Source organism: Salmo salar, chromosome 02 (genome assembly GCF_965601325.2).
Source record: "Salmo salar chromosome 02, fSalSal1, whole genome shotgun sequence".
NCBI lineage: Eukaryota > Metazoa > Chordata > Actinopteri > Salmoniformes > Salmonidae > Salmo > Salmo salar.
This window is the reverse complement of record NC_138292.1, coordinates 65,138,001-65,158,613: the sequence shown is the minus strand read 5'-3', so window position 1 is coordinate 65,158,613 and position 20,613 is coordinate 65,138,001. Positions and strand designations below refer to the sequence as shown.

Sequence of the window (20,613 nt, the reverse complement as noted above, 5' to 3'; positions counted from 1 at the left end):
CTTTTTTGTTTACTTTTTAACCGGTCCCTCCCTATTTATAGTCCCAGGGGAAAGACTGACCAAAACTAATGTTCCTACCCTATCATAACTATCATGTAAAATAAAGCTTTATTTTTTGCATGGACTAGGTGACAAATAGCATGGACTAGGTGACAAATAGCATGGACTAGGTGACTAGTGTGTAAGATATAATGCAAAGTCAACATGAGTTGAGTATATTAATCTTTATTAATTAATATCCCATAGTTTAAAACAAAGTGACATTGAAAGAAAAGTGCTTGAATTAAAAACACCCAACTATGTCTTACTATACTTGTGAGGACATTTTGGGGACCAACAAAATTTTGATTCCCATTCAAAATCCTATTTTCCCTAACCCCAACCCTGAAATAGCCTTTTTATAAGTGACGACCGGCCAAATGTCCTCACTTCTCTAAAGTTTTGTTGGTTTACTATTCTAGTAAGGACTTCTGGTCCTCACAAGTTTAGTAAAATGTACACACACGACAAATGGCTCTCCGAATAAAACACTGATAGGAGTTTCAGCTAAATCTTAAGCAGCACAAAATGTAAATTCATGCTTGTTCTCTGTTGTCTCCCCATCTGACTTATAAACAGTTCTACACTTCACAACACTATCAGCAATACCCACATTCACCAACCACCCACTGCCCTCACACTGGCTAATGAATTCACCATAAATAACACCATCACATTCTGTGTGTCTTTCAACATCCACATTCAATAGTCATTCTTGTATATTCATGTCCCCACTGAAATCAAATGGGCCTTTAACCACGGGGGGTATCAGACATTGCTTGGGGGAAACCCTCTCCCTCCTCCGCTCTCTTTTTCTGCATTTCTTCAGAAAGCCTGTAGTCACGTATAGAAAACAGTGTACAAAACAGTAACAACACCTTCCTAATATTGAGTTGCACCCCCTTTTGCCCTCAGAACAGCCTCAATTCGTCAGGGCATGGACTCTACAAGGTGTCAATAGTGTTCCACAGGGATGCTGGCCCATGTTGCATCCAATGCTTCCCACAATTATGTCAAGTTGGTTGGTGGACCATTCTTGATGCACACAGGAAACTGTTTAGTGTGAAAAACCCAGCAGCGTTGCAGTTCTTGACATAAACCTGTGTGCCCCGGCATCTACTACCATACCCTGTTCATAGGCATTTAGATCTTGTGTCTTGCCATTCACCCTCTGAATGGCACACATACACAATCCACGTCTCAATTGTCTCAACGCTTAAAAATCCTTTACATTGATTGAAGTGGATTTAACAGGTGACATCAGGGATCATATCTTTCACCTGGTCAGCCTTGGAAAGAGTCCTTAATGTTCTGTACACTGTTTATATCCTTAATTTGACATTCAAAATAACTGTCTGATAAGAGACTTAAAGTGCCATCTTCCCATTATAGTTAAGACATTAAACATACTGTACATTTACCAGGCACTGCACCTCCCTCCATTGAACAATTCAGACTCATAAAAATTAAACAAATATCACTTTATAATTTGTAAAAAATAAAAACCCTCGCTCAAAGCTGAAACACTGAAATAGCATTGAGAATAATTACTGAAACGATCTGGTCTACATACATATTGCTAATAACACTATCATATCTACTGTTATTAATTTCTGTCTCGGTCTGTGTGTGTGTGTATGTATATATGTGTATATCTAAAGCCTATAGAACACACCCTGCTCCAATACTTAAACGCGCCTTTCCTTCCTGACTTTCTGAAATGTTAGAACCGCGTACCCAGGGGTTTGGACCATGTGAATGGTCATCCCCTCAGCCCATACAGACTGCATCATTATGTGAGACCTACACACCCCACTCAATCATGTTGGGCACTTCCATCGACCCAGGGTCAATGACCTGCATGCCCTTTCTGTTGGAAGATAACACACCTATTTAGAGTAGAAGGGGAGTTTTCCTTCCTCCACTTTCCTTCTCTTTACAAATAAGTAGATGCATAGTCACTTGTGTTGATAATAGTCTTTGCTGTTCGGAGCTAAATTAATGACGTGCAGTGCATTTGGAGTGTTGGTTAGATACACTGGTCAACATTCTAAAGTGACATAGCATATTTGTTGACATTAGCTGGTGTTAGTTTTGTGTAGGAAATAAAAATGGTCGCTCTGGAACGTGTGGTTGATTTCTCGTGTCTTCCATTGACATCCATATGGCTTCAATCCACTGAAGTGGATACAAGGCCACAAAATGTCTGCTTGCATCACTTCAATTCACCTGTTCAGTTTCAATCTCTGAGTACTCCATCTTCCACATACTTATCCCCTCAAAACGGCACCTCTTGGCATACTTCTCTCTCTTGGTTTTCAATCCTTCAATATGGAACCTCCTGGAATGCATCTAGTCCCATCCTTGAATCCATGAGTATCAAAAGAATCTCCTTTCCAATGATGAGTCAACCACGTCCTGGTGCAGAAGCTTCATAATGGTGTTCACAATGCAAGTTCTCAGGCTGTGGCCAATGAAAGGCTTAAATGTGCATTTCTACCAAGCATCAGCAGCTAGCTCAGTTACAGTGACTACGCCATGGTTCCAGTGGGGCACAATTCCATTTCCACCCTTTTCTTTTGTTGTAGTTCTCCCTCCAGACTAGGAGGTGGAGCTGTGGTGCCGTCTACTTGGCGTCCCCTGGCCTGGGCCCGGGGCTCGAAGAAGTGCCCAGGCGTCTGCTGTGGCTCCTCCAGCGCTGGCGGAGGACAAAGTCGTAGTTGGCCGAGGTGGCCATGGCGTAGAACACGTTGGCCTTGTCAGGGATCTGGAGTTCTGGTGGGAGAGGAAGGGAACATATAGATCAGTATGGGTTGTATGGGGATTATATTGAGTGCCATACAGATTTGGGGTGTATCTCAATAGTCTATGGTGGCTTCTTTTCCTTGTCTCCTCTCCTTTATCTGTACTGATCAACAACAGAGGTGAACGCAATGCAAAATGTAGTTTAAAAGTGCAGAGGAAGAAAGGAGACAAGGGAGAGTAAGCTTCTTTCCTATTCTGACTGAGCTCACCTTTGTCCTGGGACAGCAGCTGTGTGAGGCTGAAGTCTGTACAGCTCATGTTCTCCAGGTTGTGTTTGTCCAGGGCCCTCTGGATCACCTGGGGACTGTGGTCCTGACTGGTCAGCTGGACAAGAGGAACAGAGAGACAAGGTTAGTAGAACACACTGGCCATATAAGCTGCTTGAAGTGTACACTCTTATGGAGGTGAAAACCCAAATTATTATTATTACTACAATCTAGAAAATCAACTATCATCCCTAACCAGTGAAGAGAGAGATCTACATTGGCGCACTTTAAGGGAGTATTTGTTAGAGTTCACTCACCAGAATGCTCTTATAGACATTGCCGTTGTTGCCGCACTCCACGCTGACCCTCACGATGCAGGAGTCAGCTACCTGCTTGTTATAGACGGGTTTAGAGCACGGAGGAGAGGAGGAGGAGCAACAGGAGGAGGAGGAAGAGCAGTCAGGGCTCATGGCCATAGAGGAGTAGGAGAGGTCGGGCTGGGAGGAGCTGCAGGAGGCGTTGGAGGGAGTGGGGGAGGTGGTGTTGGAGGAGAGGCCTTCAGACACGTTGTGGAGTGACCCTGACAGAGACTGGGAGAGAGGAGGCATAATAAATGCTCCATGCTAACTGGCTAATAACTGTTATACATAAACATGGTCAACATATAACTTCAGACCTGGATTCAAACAGTACTTTAGCTGTGCTTTATTGAGCTTGCCTGGCACATTGGAACCAATAGAATACTCCCCAAAGTACAAACCGCACCCAAATGGCTCTCCAGGCAGGCTCAATCAAAACTCAAAATAATATTTGAAAGAAATCAAATATTTGAACCCAGATCTGATTGAATCCTGGACATGGTTATCTACCTTGAGTTTGACTCCGAGGGGAGAGGGCTGTGGTGAGGACAGATCCTCCATCTCAGAACCACTGGAGCCTGATGACGACACACTGAGCTGGTCTGAATGGGTCTTTCTGCTGGAGACATCAGTGCCCGACAGAAACCTACACACACATGAAAACGGAAAGAGTTCATTATTAAAGTGCTCAGAAATACCTCAAAAACACTCACAATAGAAATGAGGTATAGACAGACACCCTGATGAAGGCATTAGCCAAGACGCGCTGGTGTGTTTTAATAATGCTGTAGCCCACGCAAAGGCTTTTTAACTTTCAAACCCACACGAGCGCCTGGACTTTGATTTTTTTTAACACCACTTAACAACCATTTGTGGATATCATTTTTCCTTTAGCTTTTCAATGACTATTCCCCTCCAAGAGCACCTGCTGTTTGGGAATACCTGCAGGACTATTGCTACTTCTTTTTCCTCAATAGATTAGGTATATTCCTAACATACATTGTCTTTAGCCAATGACAGGAGTGTATTTTGTATTTATTAGGATCCCCATTAAATCACTAAATATACTCCTGTCTGTCATTGGCCGAAGACAAAGATGACAGGAGTGGAATGTTAGCTAGAAAAAGACTGGTACCCAGCCTAGCTACAACACAGTGGAGTATTGTATTTGGGTAGACAGTGGCACAGGGTAAATAATACATTATGTCAGAAAGGATTCTTGACATTTTGGCCATAGGAAGGTCAGACTTACGAGGCGAGCTTCTTGTTGAGCAGGCGCTGGCTCCAGGAAGAGGGTGAGTTTGGACAAGGGTCGACCGGATGCTCCAGAGCGCGGGACAGCTCATAACTCTCCGGGTCATTGAGCATGGTGTGGTTCTGCAGCCAGGCTGAGATGGTCTGGTCTACCGGGAGGCTGTAGCAGGAGCAGAACGCCTGCAGCTGGCCGATCTGAGACAGGATCTCAAACTCCTGATAGAGGGAGGGAGGGAGAGAGTGTCATGATACAGCCCACTTACACAGTACTGGTAACTGGTTACTGAGATTGGTTGCATTTATTTTAAAAACCACTAGGGGGTGACACTTACCCGTCTACGTTTCTCAAAGTTAATGAGGCCACCCTGTGAATTGGGATACAAATAGGATTGAAATGAGCTCACATATCAGACCACTGTAAATGCAGAAAAATAATAGACAAGGAAAGTGGGTCATATAAATAGGAGTGAAAAGTTGGGATGTTCTGACCACCAAAAAGTCTAGGAAGGCCACATCACAAAGCCACACTCGTATTGAATACATTGGGTTAGATATTAGAATTGTGATCTCACCTCTACTGTGTCTGTGAGTGCAGTATCCAGCATGGTGAGGACTGTCAGGTAGGTTCCCAGGTAGGGGACTACACCACTGGTAGGGCTCTGTTTGAGGGACGATAAGACACTACGTCATACAGCAGCCTATCCTAGATTATACACGCGTCCAAAATGGCACCCTATTCCTGCCTAGTGCACTCATTTTCACCAGAGCCTTGGTCAAAAAAAAGGGAACTAAATAAGGAGCCATTGGGACACGTTCTAAACAATGTAAACAATTTATATTATGTGAAGGACAATGGGATGGTACGTCATAAAACAGTTCAGTGTTTATACAGAAAGCATAGACAGAATCATCACCTAACCTTTATATAACATTGACAACGCTGACCTGTGATGATCCACGATGACTAAAAAGGGTCTAAGTTAAGTTAACTTTGTACAACATCAATTCAAGTGTCATTAAAGTGAGCAAAAGGCAAGTGTTGTAATTTGAGCTGACAAAGAGTTTCCACTGGACGAGAGGATGGAAATTAAAAGGAGGAAGGTTGGAACGGAGAGAGATCTATATTAGGGAATCACTGTGTGACCCAAATGGCACCCTATTCCCTAAATAGTGCACTACTTTTGACCAGAAAGTATTGCACTATATAGAAAATAGGGGGCCATTCGGGAAGCATCCAGTATCACAGACAGAGGCTGCATGTAACTTGTTTTGGAGAAGTCGAAACTAGGACGGGTCAGGAGCATTAAGGGGTATTCCTACCTCACTTCCTCTTTTCGCTCTAAAGCATTAGGAAGAGACTTGTTTGCTGAGCTAACAGTATTATTTTAGTCTTCTCCACGTATCTCGTGCTCTGTGGTCCAAAGTCAAAGAATAAGGAAGCCACATAATGTCAGCAGATTTTAATGGATTCGCACGATTGTTGTGGACAGTAACTGAATATTATCAGCATGCTAGCTCTTCATACAATATACTGTAGGTGCTCAGACAGAAGTTATATAATTTTAGTACAGATCATGTTAGAACACCTAAAGCACGGGAAGGAAGTAGTCTTACCATCTGTTTAGACATGGGGCACAGCTGGGGTGACTTGGGGGTGGCGTTGTCATCCGGCTGGCTGCCATCCTAAAGAACAGCAAAAACAGTCACATTAGGCTTGGTTTAAAAAGGGCACGGAAAATCATTCAATTGCCATCCATTAGCCAAGAATCAATAAAGTCTTCTAAAGGTTCCTACACATGAGAGTGCTTGAAATAGCGTGCATTATTCAGTCACACTACCTGCATATACTTGTTTTGGGCTTAAACAAGTACCTGGAGTTTGATATGAGATGGGTGGGGCAATCATAGCAAGCCAAATAGCTGTTCTATAATAGTTCCTTGTACAGTGAGTGCAGTACAAGGTTAAGTTATTTAATTAATGAATAACTACTTAGTTCTTGTTATTATTGGGTGTGGTGTCTGATTGGTTGTCCCCCGTCATGATAAGGCTGAGATTGAGCATTGAATCACCAATAAAACCCAAGCACACACCCTTCTTTAGACAATCAGCCAGTGGTGGTTGGTGGTACTTTAAAATGGGAGGACGGGCTCATAGTAATGGCTGGAACGGAATTGTATCAAACACCTGGTTTTCCATGTGCTTAATACCATTCCATTAACTCCATTCCATCCATTATGAGCCATTCTCCCCTCACCAGCCTCCTCTGGAATCAACACATACCAAGTCACCTCCGCCTGGTAACAGATGTTGCTAGTTTTACCCGGAGGCGTGTGTGGGTTCAGTCAAAGCGGTGTGACTCAATGTGCCCAGCCCAAAACTGGCAGTCATATTGAATACGCCACCTTTAGATGTGGGCCGTTTACAAAGCCAACAAGTAAAAGTGAATATAATATGATAGACAGTGCTATCAGATATGACTGACCCTATTTGATTGTGTGGCCAACGTAGAAAGTACAATGGCTCTTTTGTGCTGAAGTGTACACTTCCGATATGATAACAGCCCTATCATTATACTGCATTAACACCCATATCAGTCTTTTAGTTGGCGGCAGGTAGCCTAGCAGTTAAGAGCATTAAGAACTGGAAGGTCGCTGGTTCGGATCCCTGAGCTGACTCGGTGAAAAATCTGTCAATATGCCCTTGAGGATAGCACTTAACCCTAATTGCGTCTGCTAAATTATTAAAATGTAAATGAAAAAAAATGCTTATGGAACAGAACAGTAAATGTTGCTACTCAGGTGGAAAATGTATTTTTAAGTGGTGTTCTTACTGTTGAACTAGAACTCTACGGTTGTGTTTCCATTCTGTGTTTATTTTTTTTAATTGAACCTTCATTTACTAGGCAAGTCAGTTAACAACAAATTCTTATTTACAATGACGGCCTACCGGGGAACAGTGGGTTAACTGCCATGTTCAGAACAACAGATTTGTTTTACCTTGTCAGCTCGGGGATTCGATCCAGCGACCTTTCGGTAATTGGCCCAACGCTCTAATCATTACCATTATTTGGTTCTATTCCGTGGTTCTTACCTCCACCAGGATCTCTCTGCTGGTCAGAACACAGTTCTCATCTGGGAACGTCTCACACAGCTGGTCGAAACAGGCCATACAATCCCTAAAATAAAATGAATTGTCAGTTTTCAAAAATGTGCAGTATGCATCTCAGCCACCATATTCAGGGTTGCTTTCCACTCAATGGAAAATATTCAAGTGGTTTTCAGTTCAGAAGTAGAGTAAATCCTGGTCTGAGAAACTTACCCTCAGAATCACTGGCTGACAAAATGTAAACCTGCTACCGTGCCTCTGCATATCTCACCTGTTGACAGCAGCCCAGGTCTTCTTGAGGCGGTACACAGCGTTGGACTGCAGGGCTGACAGGATGGCTCTTAGAGAAGAGAAGTTCTTCAGTGTTCTGCACTCCTACAGAGGACAGGACCGAACACAATGCCTACATTTAGCCACTTAAGAAAGAGTTTTCCTGTTGCTTTCCTAAATATCTACATATTTTTTTACAGCTAAACATGTCTCTAAAGATATCAAAATGAAGATAAATATATGTTCTATGTATACCATCTGGGCTTGCTGACCTGTGCTATGGCGATCCACCACTCTATCACCCTGGCCCTGAGGGTGGGGCTGGTGTGGGGGAGGAGAGGGGAGCTAGGGGCCATAGATGGACTCAGGGTTGAGGAGGAGACCGAGATCGGAGACTTTGGCGAGGAGCACAGCAGGGAGGTGATGACCCGGTTGGTGATGGCGTTGAACTGGGCAATGGTGGCGCGGACGGTGGGTGCCACGTTGCGGCTCTCCTTCTTGTCCCGCTGAGACCAGACACAGCCCAGGCACTGGAACGGGACCACTTTGATGAAGAGGTCCTATAGGAAGGAGGGAAATACACTTTGTAAGATTTGTCATTCATGCGGAGTGATTGAACAGAAAGGATCGGGTCATAAAGATGATTAACACTTACAGAGTCCAATCGTGTCAGCTGCTCTGCCACTTCTATGACAGGGAAGTCCATAAAGTCTCCAGTCACCTCCTTCAGTACTTCCTCTCCTGATGCCTCCTCTCCTGACCCCTCTTTCTGCTGACAATCACCATTATCTATTGGTGCAGACTGATGCAGACTAATGCGATCTAGGAAGAAAATAAGCAAAAAAATAAGCAAAATCACAACTTGTAAGACTTCTACTGGTGAGGTAGGATGCCGTTTTTTGCTTGTGAGAGAAAGAGACAAGGATAAAAACTTGAAACAGCGATGGACTACCTGCATTTGTCCAATAAAACCCTGAGTTTGATTTGTGTTGAAAAACGTTTTTCTACGGTTTGCCTTACTGAACGCTACCAACCTTCTTCCTGGAGCTTCTTGAGCAGTGTCTCAGCTGTTTGTGCGAGGCGACGAAAGGCGAGGCGGTGACGGAGGTGGAAACAGAGCAGCCTCAGGGAGGGGTGCCGAGGGGGTTCCCTGAAGTCCTCCCTGTGTTCCTCTAGCCAGGTTCTGATCAGGGGCACCAGGGTGCTGGAGGAGGGGGTGGTGATTAATATCAAGGGTGTTTTATGGTGAGAAGACATTGTAGAAGTAGTTGAGAGAGTGAAGTTCCTCATACCTCCTTGGGCAGACTGTGTTGTCTAGGTTGGCAATCATATCATCCCTATGGAAATAGAGACATGCAGTACTTAGAAAAAAACAGAATGTTTGCTCAATGGTTACTGCTCCTACAAGGGATTTAGGGGCACAAAGCAATGTTTTGACCAACATGGTCTCTCCTCCCACGCCATGAATCTGACACGCAAGAGTAGCCCTTTACTAACATATAAACTACAGAGACCTGACCTTCGGGGGAAAGCCCATTGCTGTCGATTACAATCCATGTGCCATGGGGCTAGCGTATGGTGACGTCAGTTTCATAAGGAAGCCTGTTGCTACCAGCGCTGCAGAAACGAAGGTGACAGCTTAAAAAACAATTCATCATTATCTCTAGGGTTCTAAATGTCATAGGTCAGAGCAGATAGCTTTAAACTCCAGTAAAAGGCTAACTACTGAACTGGTAAGGGGTCTTACTAGTCAATAGCTCAGAAAAGTTCAATACAATGTTATCGCAGAATAAGGTTCCCAGATTTTCCAGAAATCCCAGTTAGAGAATTCCTGGATATCATGAGGGAATAAGCAGGAGATCCAGGAATCCTCCAACTATGATATCTGAAAACCTCAGTTGTATTTTTTGGGCAGAAAATATTATGAATAACCTATGAGGCAGCATTTTTAGAAAGGAGTCTTTAGACATTCTTGTTGGACCCGTCATGTGGTAGGTAATTAGGAACCGGTTAGGCAAACTCATAACTGACTGATTGTTGCCTCCCACGGCATCACACAAATATGTATGGGGTGAAACTGAATTATTCAAACTAGGACAGACTTACAACATTAGACTGGTAGTCCTGCATCATGCCAGATGCCTTCCAAATATTGTTGAAAGAGGTGCAACCAAAGTGCAGCCTCGGAGATTAGTCAGAGGTTATTAGTCTGATAAGATTTCAGGTCATTTTGTATGGGTCCTATCTAGGCAAGACTCAAGGGTTTACTTTACAAGATGTCTTTAGTCAACTGTTTTCAATTACTTTTCCCATTTACAAAAACACATACAGTTAAAGTTACCTTAACAGTAAGTGTCTGCTAAATACATTATCATATGACAAAACATTCAAAAGTAACATAGCATCATATAATCTCTGTAACCATCTCACCTCTGGATGAGCAACAGCACTGTGCCACATACCGAATTACATTTATGGTAAATGTATGTTGCTCTGAATAACAACAAAAAAACAACAACCACCATGAAATCCTATTCTGTGTCTCACCTCTGGAAGAGCAGTTCTATGAGTGTGTTGGTGGTGGTGAAGGTTCTGTAGGTGGACAGAAACACTCTGACATAATCAGATTCCTGGTGTTCTGAGTCCAGCAGGTGGGTTACCAGGCGCTCCAGGGTCCCCGCTTTCAACCGACGCACCTTCAATCAAATACAAATCTACTTTATTCATAATGAACTTTTTACATTAGCAGTTGTCGCAAAGTGCTTGTCTCCCTCTCCCTACATATCTTTCCCTTTCTCCGCCTCTTGTCCTTTGTCTATCCCCAGTCTTTCCTTCTCCACATCTCTCTCTGATCATTCATTCTCTCAAAGTGCTTTTACCTTCACTGTGTGGTACTGGATGAAGTTGAAAGCCGTTGGAGTCGACAGGGACATAGTGAGAGGCTCTGAGGGGTCCTGGGTGGTGGGGCTGGGGAGCACAGGCTCCCTACATAGCGTTATGCCGAACACAGCCCCCTCTTCCACCTCCTCCCCCCACTCCTGCACTGGGTCCTGGTGGGAGACAAAGGGAGTGGAGGTGAGACTTCAATAGAATAGAATAGTAATTGCACATTAAGGGTTGTTGACATTAGCCAAAAGTGCCATAACACACAGAATGAATCAAAATGGGTTTGCCGGTCCTACTAAATTCACATAGATGTTCAACTTCAACTGCAGTGAAGTGGCCTACATTTTCCTCATGCTCTGTGACACAAACACCACCAGCCAAATGTAGAGATCTTCACATTCAAAGCATTCAGGCAATGAGCAGTTTAAGTGAGAAGGTTAAGCACAGCTACGTCAATAGCAGCGTTCCACAGATGCTGCTTTCAAACAACATAGAATTCTCAGTTCAATCTATGCAGGCACTGCAGAGGCATCAATTAGTCTGTCTAGCAGCTGGTGTGAGAGCTTTTTAAACATTGATTGCACATCTCACAATGTTAAGGGACCAAATGTAAAACGTGTGGCACATTTTTAGCTAGACATCCATCTATGCAAATGTAAATGCTGCAGAGGCACCTGCTATTAGACTGCATGCCTGTACAGCAACAGGTATGTGACGTCATTAAATAGATATTAGACATTCACAATGTATAGGGACCTAAACGTCAACGTGTGGCATGTTTTCAGCTAGACATGTTTTTGGTAACAGATGAATTTACTATACTGTATGATTATATCCCATCTGACTGGTATGAGGGCACATTATACATTTTGAAATGTATAATTGCTAGTTATAGACCTCCATGTCTAAAATGTGGAAGGTTTTTAGCAAGACGTGCAAAATCGTTGCTCCCTCCACTCAAGCTATACTACATCAACTCCCATTCCATCATCCAGAGCAAAGATAATATTCAATCTCCATCAAAGAGAACCACAATGGAAATACGTTTAAGTTCTCCTCAACGTTTTTAAATGCATTGCATCCATGTGTTGTTCAATTGTGCCATTAAATGGTCAAATAAATACAATTACATAAAAACACTATGGCATTTCCTTCTCTTTTGAAGAAGACGCCAACGTATGGCGTTAAAACCATTTCATTTCAAATGACAGCCTATTCCCTATGGGCCTTGGTCAAAAGTACTATATAGTGAATAGGGTGCCATTTGACACACAGCCAGACACTTCCTGGCATACAGAAGGAGACCCACATAGCCCATATTAGCCCAACATCCCATAGACTAGACAGAGGTTATACCCTCACCATGTAACCAGAGAATCAGGTTTCAGTTTCACTGATAGGGCAGAGTGTAGAGTGAGTAGGGTAGAGTGAGTAGGGTGTGGCGCTACCAGCTCTGTAGCCCCTAGACTTTGACCCGACTGGGTGGGTAGACCAGACCTGTAGCTTTTAGACAAAGCAGAACTCACTGTATCCATGGGGCCTGCCTACCCCATGTACTGGAGAGCACTACAGTACCTCTCAGCATCTCTGTGTTCTGTTCACGTCGGTAACAAAATCGGAGTAACACATTTCAGTAACATCTAGCAGTTCCCAGTCCCTGGAGAGAGCCCATGAATTCCATATAATAACTTCTAGGGTGAAGATTCTAGCTAGTATCCCACTGACACACAATAGAGAATCAAGCCATAAATAGAGGATGAGGAAACAAGGAAGTTTCCACATGGTCAGACATATTGGACCTGAGTTATATAGATGGCAACGTCCAAACTCTATATCTATCTCTGGTTGATGCTATTCACAGCCACTAAAAGCCTGTCGATATCCATAGTCTGTCGTAAAGAACATTGACATTCTCCAAATGAGTGTTTTGTCATTATACAACACCTAATGGAGTCTGGCTGGCTGCAGAGGGAATGAGAACAAGAGCCACTATTTACTGTGTCCTCCATATCTGTGTCCTCCATATGCCAGACATGCAAGTTTTGTTGATAACTCTCCATGGTACACTGGTCTGGACCAATAGGCTACCTCAATGTTCTGTCCCTGTCTGGTGTGTGAACACAGACACAAATGCACCTTCAAAAGATGACATAAAAACCAAAATATGAAATCTTGAAGACAATATTGAGTTAAAGTTGTGATTACACTATATGGAAAACAAAATAATATTAACGGGGGGGGGGGAGAAAAAATTATAATATCACAATATGGCCCTATAATAATACTTTCGATTCTTTGCTTTGTCAGTAAATGTATTAATTATTTGATCAATTATGAAGGTTTAATTATTTTAGGCTATTATTTTTTTTTAAATAGCAAAATCTCACAGGATAAAAGGCTGTGTAATTAATTGATTGCATGCGACAAAAGTTGACCAAGTAGCCTAAAAGAACAGAGACATTTCAAAAGAACACAGTAAGCAATGAATAAAAGGTAAAACTAATACCATTGACAAACGCCATTTCCCCATATTTCCCAATCGTTTTAGTTGATGAAAGAAGGTAAAGTTTCCAGTAGTTTAGGGAGAAATGTCTTCTGTTTTGTTGCTGGTAGATACTGATATTCCAATGAAGTAATCCGTGAGTGACCGAAATAAGTATTGGATGGCGAGTAGCCTAGTTCCGTAAATTACCTGGGATGTCGCTGATCCGACCAAAAGAACAATTCTGAATTGCGTATAATATAGAGTATATTTTATATACTGTATCAACTCAAACGACATTAATAGATGAATATACTTCTAAGCAGGCTTCAAACTCGATAGCCTAGCCGCTACACAGCCTGTCTGTGTGAGCTTCGCTGTGCGACAGCCGGTTTCTGTGCAAGTCGCAGTGACTGATTGCACCTGAGCGCGAGAGCAGAGGCTGTACTAGCAGGTGAGGGCAGGGCGGGAATCTCGATACCACGCGCTTTTACGTCAACATATTTGGTGATAGCAGTGTCACAAACAGACGGTAACAGGCCATGGCATTCACAACTTTCACACTTGTAATGTTTTTTTTCTGATTATTTAGGCAAATTAAAATAATTTAAAACAATGTAATAAACAAACATTTGCACCATCTTAGTAGGTATAGATGATGTCTGATTACTGTAGGCCTACTATAGCCATAAAGGGAACATTTGCATTTTTTCCTTAAATACATTAATCCACTTTCTATTCTCTATGTACAGTATGTTAAAAAACTGGAGGCACTATGAGCTTTTTACTGTTAGTGTTTTGGGAATTCTTAAACCATCACAAGTCTGAGAAAATTCTTCAGACAAGAACCATGGGCCTGTAATGTGCTTCTCAGGTGACTGCTCCTGGTATCTCCTTCATACCTTACTGCCACTATTCTAAAATCCAGTCGGGACAGTTCTCAGGACTGCTCTCAACCCATGGTGTCTAAGAGGTATGGCATGGTTGGAAATTCCACAGAAAACTAGTCTGTTTTGTTTCTATTGAGTGTTCCAAGCCAGTGTCACCTGTTGCTGTCCTTTTCTACTGGCTGGCTGAACGTTCCAGAATGACTTAAAACCATATTTATCATTTGGTGAAGAGAAACATGTAGGGTTTCTGTTGAGCCGAACAGTAGCTCTATAGTCCCAATGTTCTTATAGCCTTGGCTTGTGCGAGCCAGAACGAACAGCTGATATAGCATGAGGCAGCTTAATGTACAAGTACCCCCCTGGACAGGACACTAGTCTATCGCAGGGCCTTACCCCCAACATATCTCCTTAATTCTGAGTACCACTCGAGATGCATCGGGTCCCGTTTTTACAGTCTTTGGTATGACTCGGCCAGGGATCGACCTCCCAACCTTTCACTACTCATATCTGATTATAAAATTGTTACTGTAGTCTAATCTACTTTTATCCCTAAATTGTCCCAATGAGAAAGCGCCTTGACCGCCCAATGATAAGAGTGTCAACCATCTCTAGCTCAGCAGATGCCGTTTGATCAATGGCGGTTTCTATTATAAACACCCCTCATTAGCAAACAGTGGGTTTCAAAAGGGGAGAATGGGTAACTGTTGCTTAATGAGTTTCTCCCCCCCCCCCTCTCTCCTCTGAATATCTGAACCATGACCATGGCCATCCAATGCCACACTCTGCCAGTCCAGAGGCACAAAGAATGAGAGGGGGTAGCCGAGGGGGCAGGGTGAACAATTAACATTAATGAGACACAGTGAATTCACAACAACGCACAACAATTGTCCGATTAGATGACTTCAAAACAAATTCATCTCGATTTTGTATAATCGATGACATGAGTAAACTGTCTTTTTGGAACAATATTTTTGTTATGAAATACGGTTTACAACTGTGGGACATGTCCAAATGATAGCCCTTATCAGAGGAGGCATGTTAAAACCAGCACGCTTCAGAAGTGACAGACACACTTCCTGTTGGACTTCCTTCCTCCTCAGTGTCAAAATAGCTACTGTGTTCAACAACACAAACTACTGAAGAAAAAGGTAACAAAAGCAGCAGCCTACATGAGAACCACATCTGCTCTGACGTAAAACCACCTCACACTGAGGTACATGACCCCTCCCTCTTACCATTTACGCAGTAACCTAACCTAGACAGTAAAGCTGGCCCCTATAAATCTCAACCCTAAATCTGCAACTAACGTCACTGGAGATGTCAGGCTCTTATAAATCAATCCTGGTAAGAGGAAGCTTCCAAAATTAAGGCAACAACTGGATATTCTGACACAAGAAAAGTGTTTTCATGTCATATTCAGGAAGCTCCCACTCACTGGTTTCACTTGCCAAGTCCCTGTAGGTCTAATACCTGACATTTATATGGTTTTAAATGGAGCTACCAAGCTAACTGACTGCTCAAATGTGTATGCACAATAACTAAATAAGGTATCAGTCAGACAAAACCCTTCAGCCTCTACACATTGAGACTCAAGCAACTCTTTTACCTAACTGGAAGGGGGAAACACCATCCCACCAAATCTAACCTCCTAAATTAATACATTACTATTTGATAGGTACTTTACACAATACCGAGTCAGACAGACCTTTAATCCTCTACGCATTGACACTCAATGCAACCCACTCCACTCTCGTCGGCCCTTAGCTATAACGAAAGGGCAAACATCACTTTTCCACCAACTCACCTCAGTGACCTCTGTGTCCAGCAGCTGGAAGCGCCTCAGCCAGAGCCCCGGCTCCATGTCCGTCAGGACGTCCACACGGTGGGTGTGTCGAAGGCACAGCAGTCTCTTCATCCTGCCTACCCGGGCTCTCAGGCCCCTGCCCTCCCCTTCTCCTCCACAGAGAGATAGTGTAGACCGCATCGTCATCCACAGGTAGTAGAGTCATCAAGGTTCTCACCTGAGAAGGGGAGAGTAGAGAGAGCCCTTACCACCACACAATAGTACAACTATGTAGGACAAGTGACAATGAATGAATGACAGGTCTACAGGACAGAATGAAAGTCATTCTTTGTTATGTTACTTTATTGCCAATTTTCTAGGAAATCCAGTAATCTTATGTTGCAAGGAAGACGTTCAATAAAGAAGACAAGAGTCATTCAACAGTACAGTACTTTATGGGAATTTCTTAATGGCATTTAGAGGGCTGGATAGCAAATATTTTGGAACACTGAATTCCTGTACATTACCCTAACATATTCATTGGTTCATAGAAGCACAATGACGTCCATTTTCTGACCCAATTCCATGAAAAGGGAATGTTGTCTACTTTTAAGAACAGGAAAAATACCAAAAATAATTTTTGAAAACTCCTCCAGTCAATCTATGAAACCATGACCAAGTCAATCAAGAAGTAACTGTCTGTCTACGTCATCACTGCTCTTTCCAGGACCGACAGGCTTTGTTCGCTCTAAACCCATATAATTCTTTGTTGACTCCACACCTTTGAGGCATTAACATAAGTGACAAAATATTATGGTTACAGTTTTGTCTTCACTTAAGTTGATATAAATAAATGGTCCACAATAGTGTACTGTGTGAGCATGAGTGAGGCTGGTCATACACACCAATCTGATTCACTATAGTCTTTTACATGCATCTCAACCCGTCCCTTCACCCAAAGGTGTAGACAACACATAGCCTGGTGCAAGACTGTGTTCTGTAGCCAACTTCATGGCAATGAACACACAGAAGAGTTGACTGAAGAACAAACAAACTATATTACCAGGCTAGGAAACACAAACAGTAACTTACATTTGATTGGTGAGCTTCTCCTTAACCACAGTTTAACAGATCAGCCAAGATTTATCTTTGGAGGGATGAAAATAACATTCCATACAGAGAAACTGTTGAGATGCCATATGATTTGGCAAGACTACAAACAGATCTGAGAACCACCCAGCCTTTTCTTGCTAAGACAGATGAAGTAAATACAAACAATACAAAAGATATGTTGTGTCAACAAGAAGACGCCAGACAACATGTGTTGTCACAACATGCCCTTTTTATAAATGGGGCTTATTTTACCAGCTTTACAGAGAAATAGGGAAAGGAGGCATAGCATGACTTAGGCTACCTATAATAATAATAACAACACAGCCATTTTACCCATATAATCCTTTGACTCCACGCCTCCATCTTTGAGTCATTAACATAAGTGGTGCCAAAAATAAACACAACCAAATATTTAGAACACAAAATGGAATGGTCACTCAGTGATTGTTGATTGTACTGGTTGGTGCTTTAACAACTTATGGTTACATTTTGGTTGTCACTTGGGTTGACTTAAATAATGCTCCACAATAATGTATGAACATGAATGACACTATTGGTCATACCAATCTGATTGACTTTAATATTTCACATGCATCTCAACCCGTCCCTTCCCCCAAAAGGTCTAGACAACACGTCGCCTGGGCCTAGACATTTAGAGTTCTGCCGCCAACTCTTCATGGCAATGAATGAACACAGAGAGGAGTTGGCTAAAGCAAAAACAGACTAGATTCCCATGCTAGGAAACACAAATAGAAATTTCTGTAACTTACTGTGTTCGATTGGTGAGCTTCTCCTAAACCGCAGTTTGACAGATCAGCCCAGATTGATCTTTGGAGCCATGATGGTTGTACAGTTTCTCTCTGAGTGATGACAAGAGCATTCCATACAGGGAAACTGTGTTGATGGGGAGCTTGGAGCTGGAGAGAGTGGCATTGAATGGTCACTCAGTGATTGTTGATTGTACTGGTTGGTGCTTTAACAGCTGAACTATGGAGAGAGAGGGAAAGAGAGAAAGAAGGGCGGGTGGTCCTCTTTTTCCCTCTTTCCCTGTTCCCCTCTTCTCCATTGTGTAAGGTTATAATACAGTCCTGTATAAGTCATCTGTTGATTACAGATCTGTCTGGTCCAATATCTTTCCGCTTAACTTATCGCTTCATTAAAAATGAGCGAGCCCCCAACTCTGCCGCCTCGCTTTTGTTTTCTTGTTGGCAAACCATCAACACTGGAGAGATGAGCCATGCTACTGTCTCTCTGTGTGCATCGTGCCTGTATTTCTGACAATTAATATATGGAAATACTAGTCCTAAGACCTACAACTATTAAGATTAAACCGTTGTTGACCGTCAACTATATAGACAATAGTTTGTTTCTTACCTGCGAATATCCCCACATTACATGTTTGCATTGATTTTTAACCAGGGCTGATAGCATGTTTCATTATCATTTCATATGATGGTCATTTCATAAACATTGTTTTGATTACAAGTCCATGCATACACACTGGCCTCATTGACAGAGTGTGTGGAGTGGAAGGGTAGTTCAATTTAGGAAAACACAGGTGTACAATGACTAATTGATTGCCTAGCTAATTATCTTAAAGAGGGAGGGTACCTGTTGGTCTCCCTCTCACTCTCTCTCAAGTCATCAGGTTGAATAAGGGCATGAGGTACCTTGCCTTGAATGATGTTCAGACAGGTTGTTAGAACATTCTCTTCAAGAGAACGAAAAATGTAATTCGGGAGGTGTGTCTCATTGGCTACGTTCACACAGGCAGCCTAATTCACAAAAGATCTGAATTAGGCTGCCTGTGTAAACCTATGAGTTTTATATCCAAAACTAAGATTGAAAGCACACAAATCATGAATATTTTAAAGCTTAGATTAACGGTATAGGCCTATACATGAAAAGTGAAAATGCACAGATGCTTCCAAACCTTATTCCTTATGATGTATTTGTTTACAGGTATTTTTTGCCATTTATGAATGTGTCATACAATGAGTTTATATGGGCTATAGCAGTAAAGGCCAAATTCAATATTTAAAAAAAATATATGTTTATACAGTTACACTTTTAAGAATGAAAAGCCTGTTGTATTAAATGAAGTGCCCTTTAATATAGACCACATGGAGAATTCAATAAAACTGCAAGAATGTATGTCACATTCGATCTATACATTTCATGTGTAGGCTAATGGGTGTGTCTGTGTGTATGGTGTGAGAGCAACCAATGGAAATCTAGCCCGAGCTCTGTATTAGGTCCTTTGAAATGAAGTCAATATTGTTTCCTGTTAGGAGAAAAAAGAACAAGAATAACCAAAATACACACCCATTATGCCTTGGCCTTTGTTCTGTCTCTCTGCGTGACATTCACCTCTTACCCTCTGTAGCTGCATGTAGACACACTGCGTCATAACTTCAGAAACGTCAAACACCCAATCTAAAGCAAGCACATGCTTCTTTCTTGTTGCGTCTGTGGAAAAAAAATGTACTGCTTAAACATTGATCGCTAAGGCCTGTTACAGCCCTTTGAGTATCAATAATGAAATATCTGATAGAATTGCAGGTACTGCAAAACTACAAAAACTACTAATTGAAACCTGTTCTCATTAACCAAGCAGGACTAAAGCGATTTCCAAGTACGTTTCTTCTCAGTACTCTTACAGTACACTGTCTGAAACATGTTGTCCACCATGCATGCCAGGCACTCATACTGTCAAACTCACACAAACACACACAACAAAGAACGCTTAATCCCAATGACTCATTGTGCTGGTTTGAAAAAGCATTTGTCCCTCTGCATGTCCCTCACCCCCAGCTGTCTGTCTGCCTGTCTGTCTCGTTACATAAGTCACACAGCCAGCATCATGTGAGCGAGCATGGAGAAAAGAAGGAAGAGAGAGGGACGGAGGGGAAAAGAGAGAGGGAAGGAGGGGAAGAGATAGGGAAGGAAAGGGAAGAGAGAGAGAGAGAGAGAGAGAGAGAGAGAGAGAGAGAGAGAGAGAGAAAGGGAAGGAGGGGAAGAGAGATAGAGATGGAGGGAGGGGAGAGAGAGACAGAGAGAGGAAAGTAGGGGAAGAGAGAGAGTGAGAAGGAGGGGAAGAGAGAGACAGAGAGAGGGGGAGAAAAAGAGAGAGATGGAGAAAGAGGGAGGGAGGGGAGACAGAGAGAGAGAGTTCTTGGACTTGCATCTCTGATTCTACGATATGAGGAAAGGTTGTCCCATCAACATAGTGTTGGGAGGAGATGACAGTATCATTAGTCACAGTTCAACTGAAGCACTAACAACTGGGTTGTTACACCAAATGAGTGCCTTTTGCATCCCTTTGATATTTTAAGTAGAAATTGTGCATCAATATTGAATTTTAAAAGCCTGTTATATTAAATGAATGCCCTTTAGTATAGCACATGGAGAATTCAATAAA

General features: G+C 42.5%; 1 protein-coding gene across 2 annotated transcripts; it reads right to left on the bottom strand.

Annotated features, from left to right (window-relative positions):
• Nucleotides 1–209: 209 nt before the first annotated feature.
• Nucleotides 210–18,721, bottom strand: LOC106589534 (ral guanine nucleotide dissociation stimulator-like 1). Of its 2 annotated transcripts, XM_045707682.2 has the most exons (19): nt 18,567–18,721; nt 17,963–18,109; nt 16,101–16,317; nt 10,918–11,088; nt 10,586–10,734; nt 9,331–9,375; nt 9,073–9,242; nt 8,694–8,860; nt 8,311–8,598; nt 8,040–8,143; nt 7,754–7,838; nt 6,278–6,346; nt 5,236–5,322; nt 4,996–5,028; nt 4,662–4,879; nt 3,920–4,055; nt 3,368–3,640; nt 3,054–3,168; nt 210–2,814 (listed from the first exon to the last, which is right to left on the bottom strand). In XM_045707682.2, exons 3-19 carry the CDS (start codon nt 16,284–16,286, stop codon nt 2,666–2,668), a joined length of 2,445 nt encoding a protein of 814 aa, XP_045563638.2. In that variant the 5' UTR covers nt 16,287–16,317; nt 17,963–18,109; nt 18,567–18,721; the 3' UTR covers nt 210–2,665. The 2 variants fall into 2 exon arrangements, with proteins under 2 accessions (XP_045563638.2, XP_014035113.3); XM_014179638.3 differs by lacking the exons at nt 16,101–16,317; nt 17,963–18,109; nt 18,567–18,721 and adding an exon at nt 13,431–13,812.
• Between the last annotated feature and the right edge of the window lie 1,892 nt (nt 18,722–20,613).

What these genes read in the sequence shown, in the direction of transcription:
- LOC106589534 (XM_045707682.2), bottom strand. Translation starts at nt 16,286, where the DNA reads ATGACGATGCGGTCTACACTATCTCTCTGTGGAGGAGAAGGGGAGGGC. An exon ending in AGCTGACACGATTGGACTCT is followed by an intron (nt 8,599 to 8,693) that starts GTAAGTGTTAAT and finishes TCCTTCCTATAG; the next exon opens with GACCTCTTCATCAAAGTGGT. An exon ending in ACTTTGAGAAACGTAGACGG is followed by an intron (nt 4,880 to 4,995) that starts GTAAGTGTCACC and finishes TCCCTCTATCAG; the next exon opens with GAGTTTGAGATCCTGTCTCA.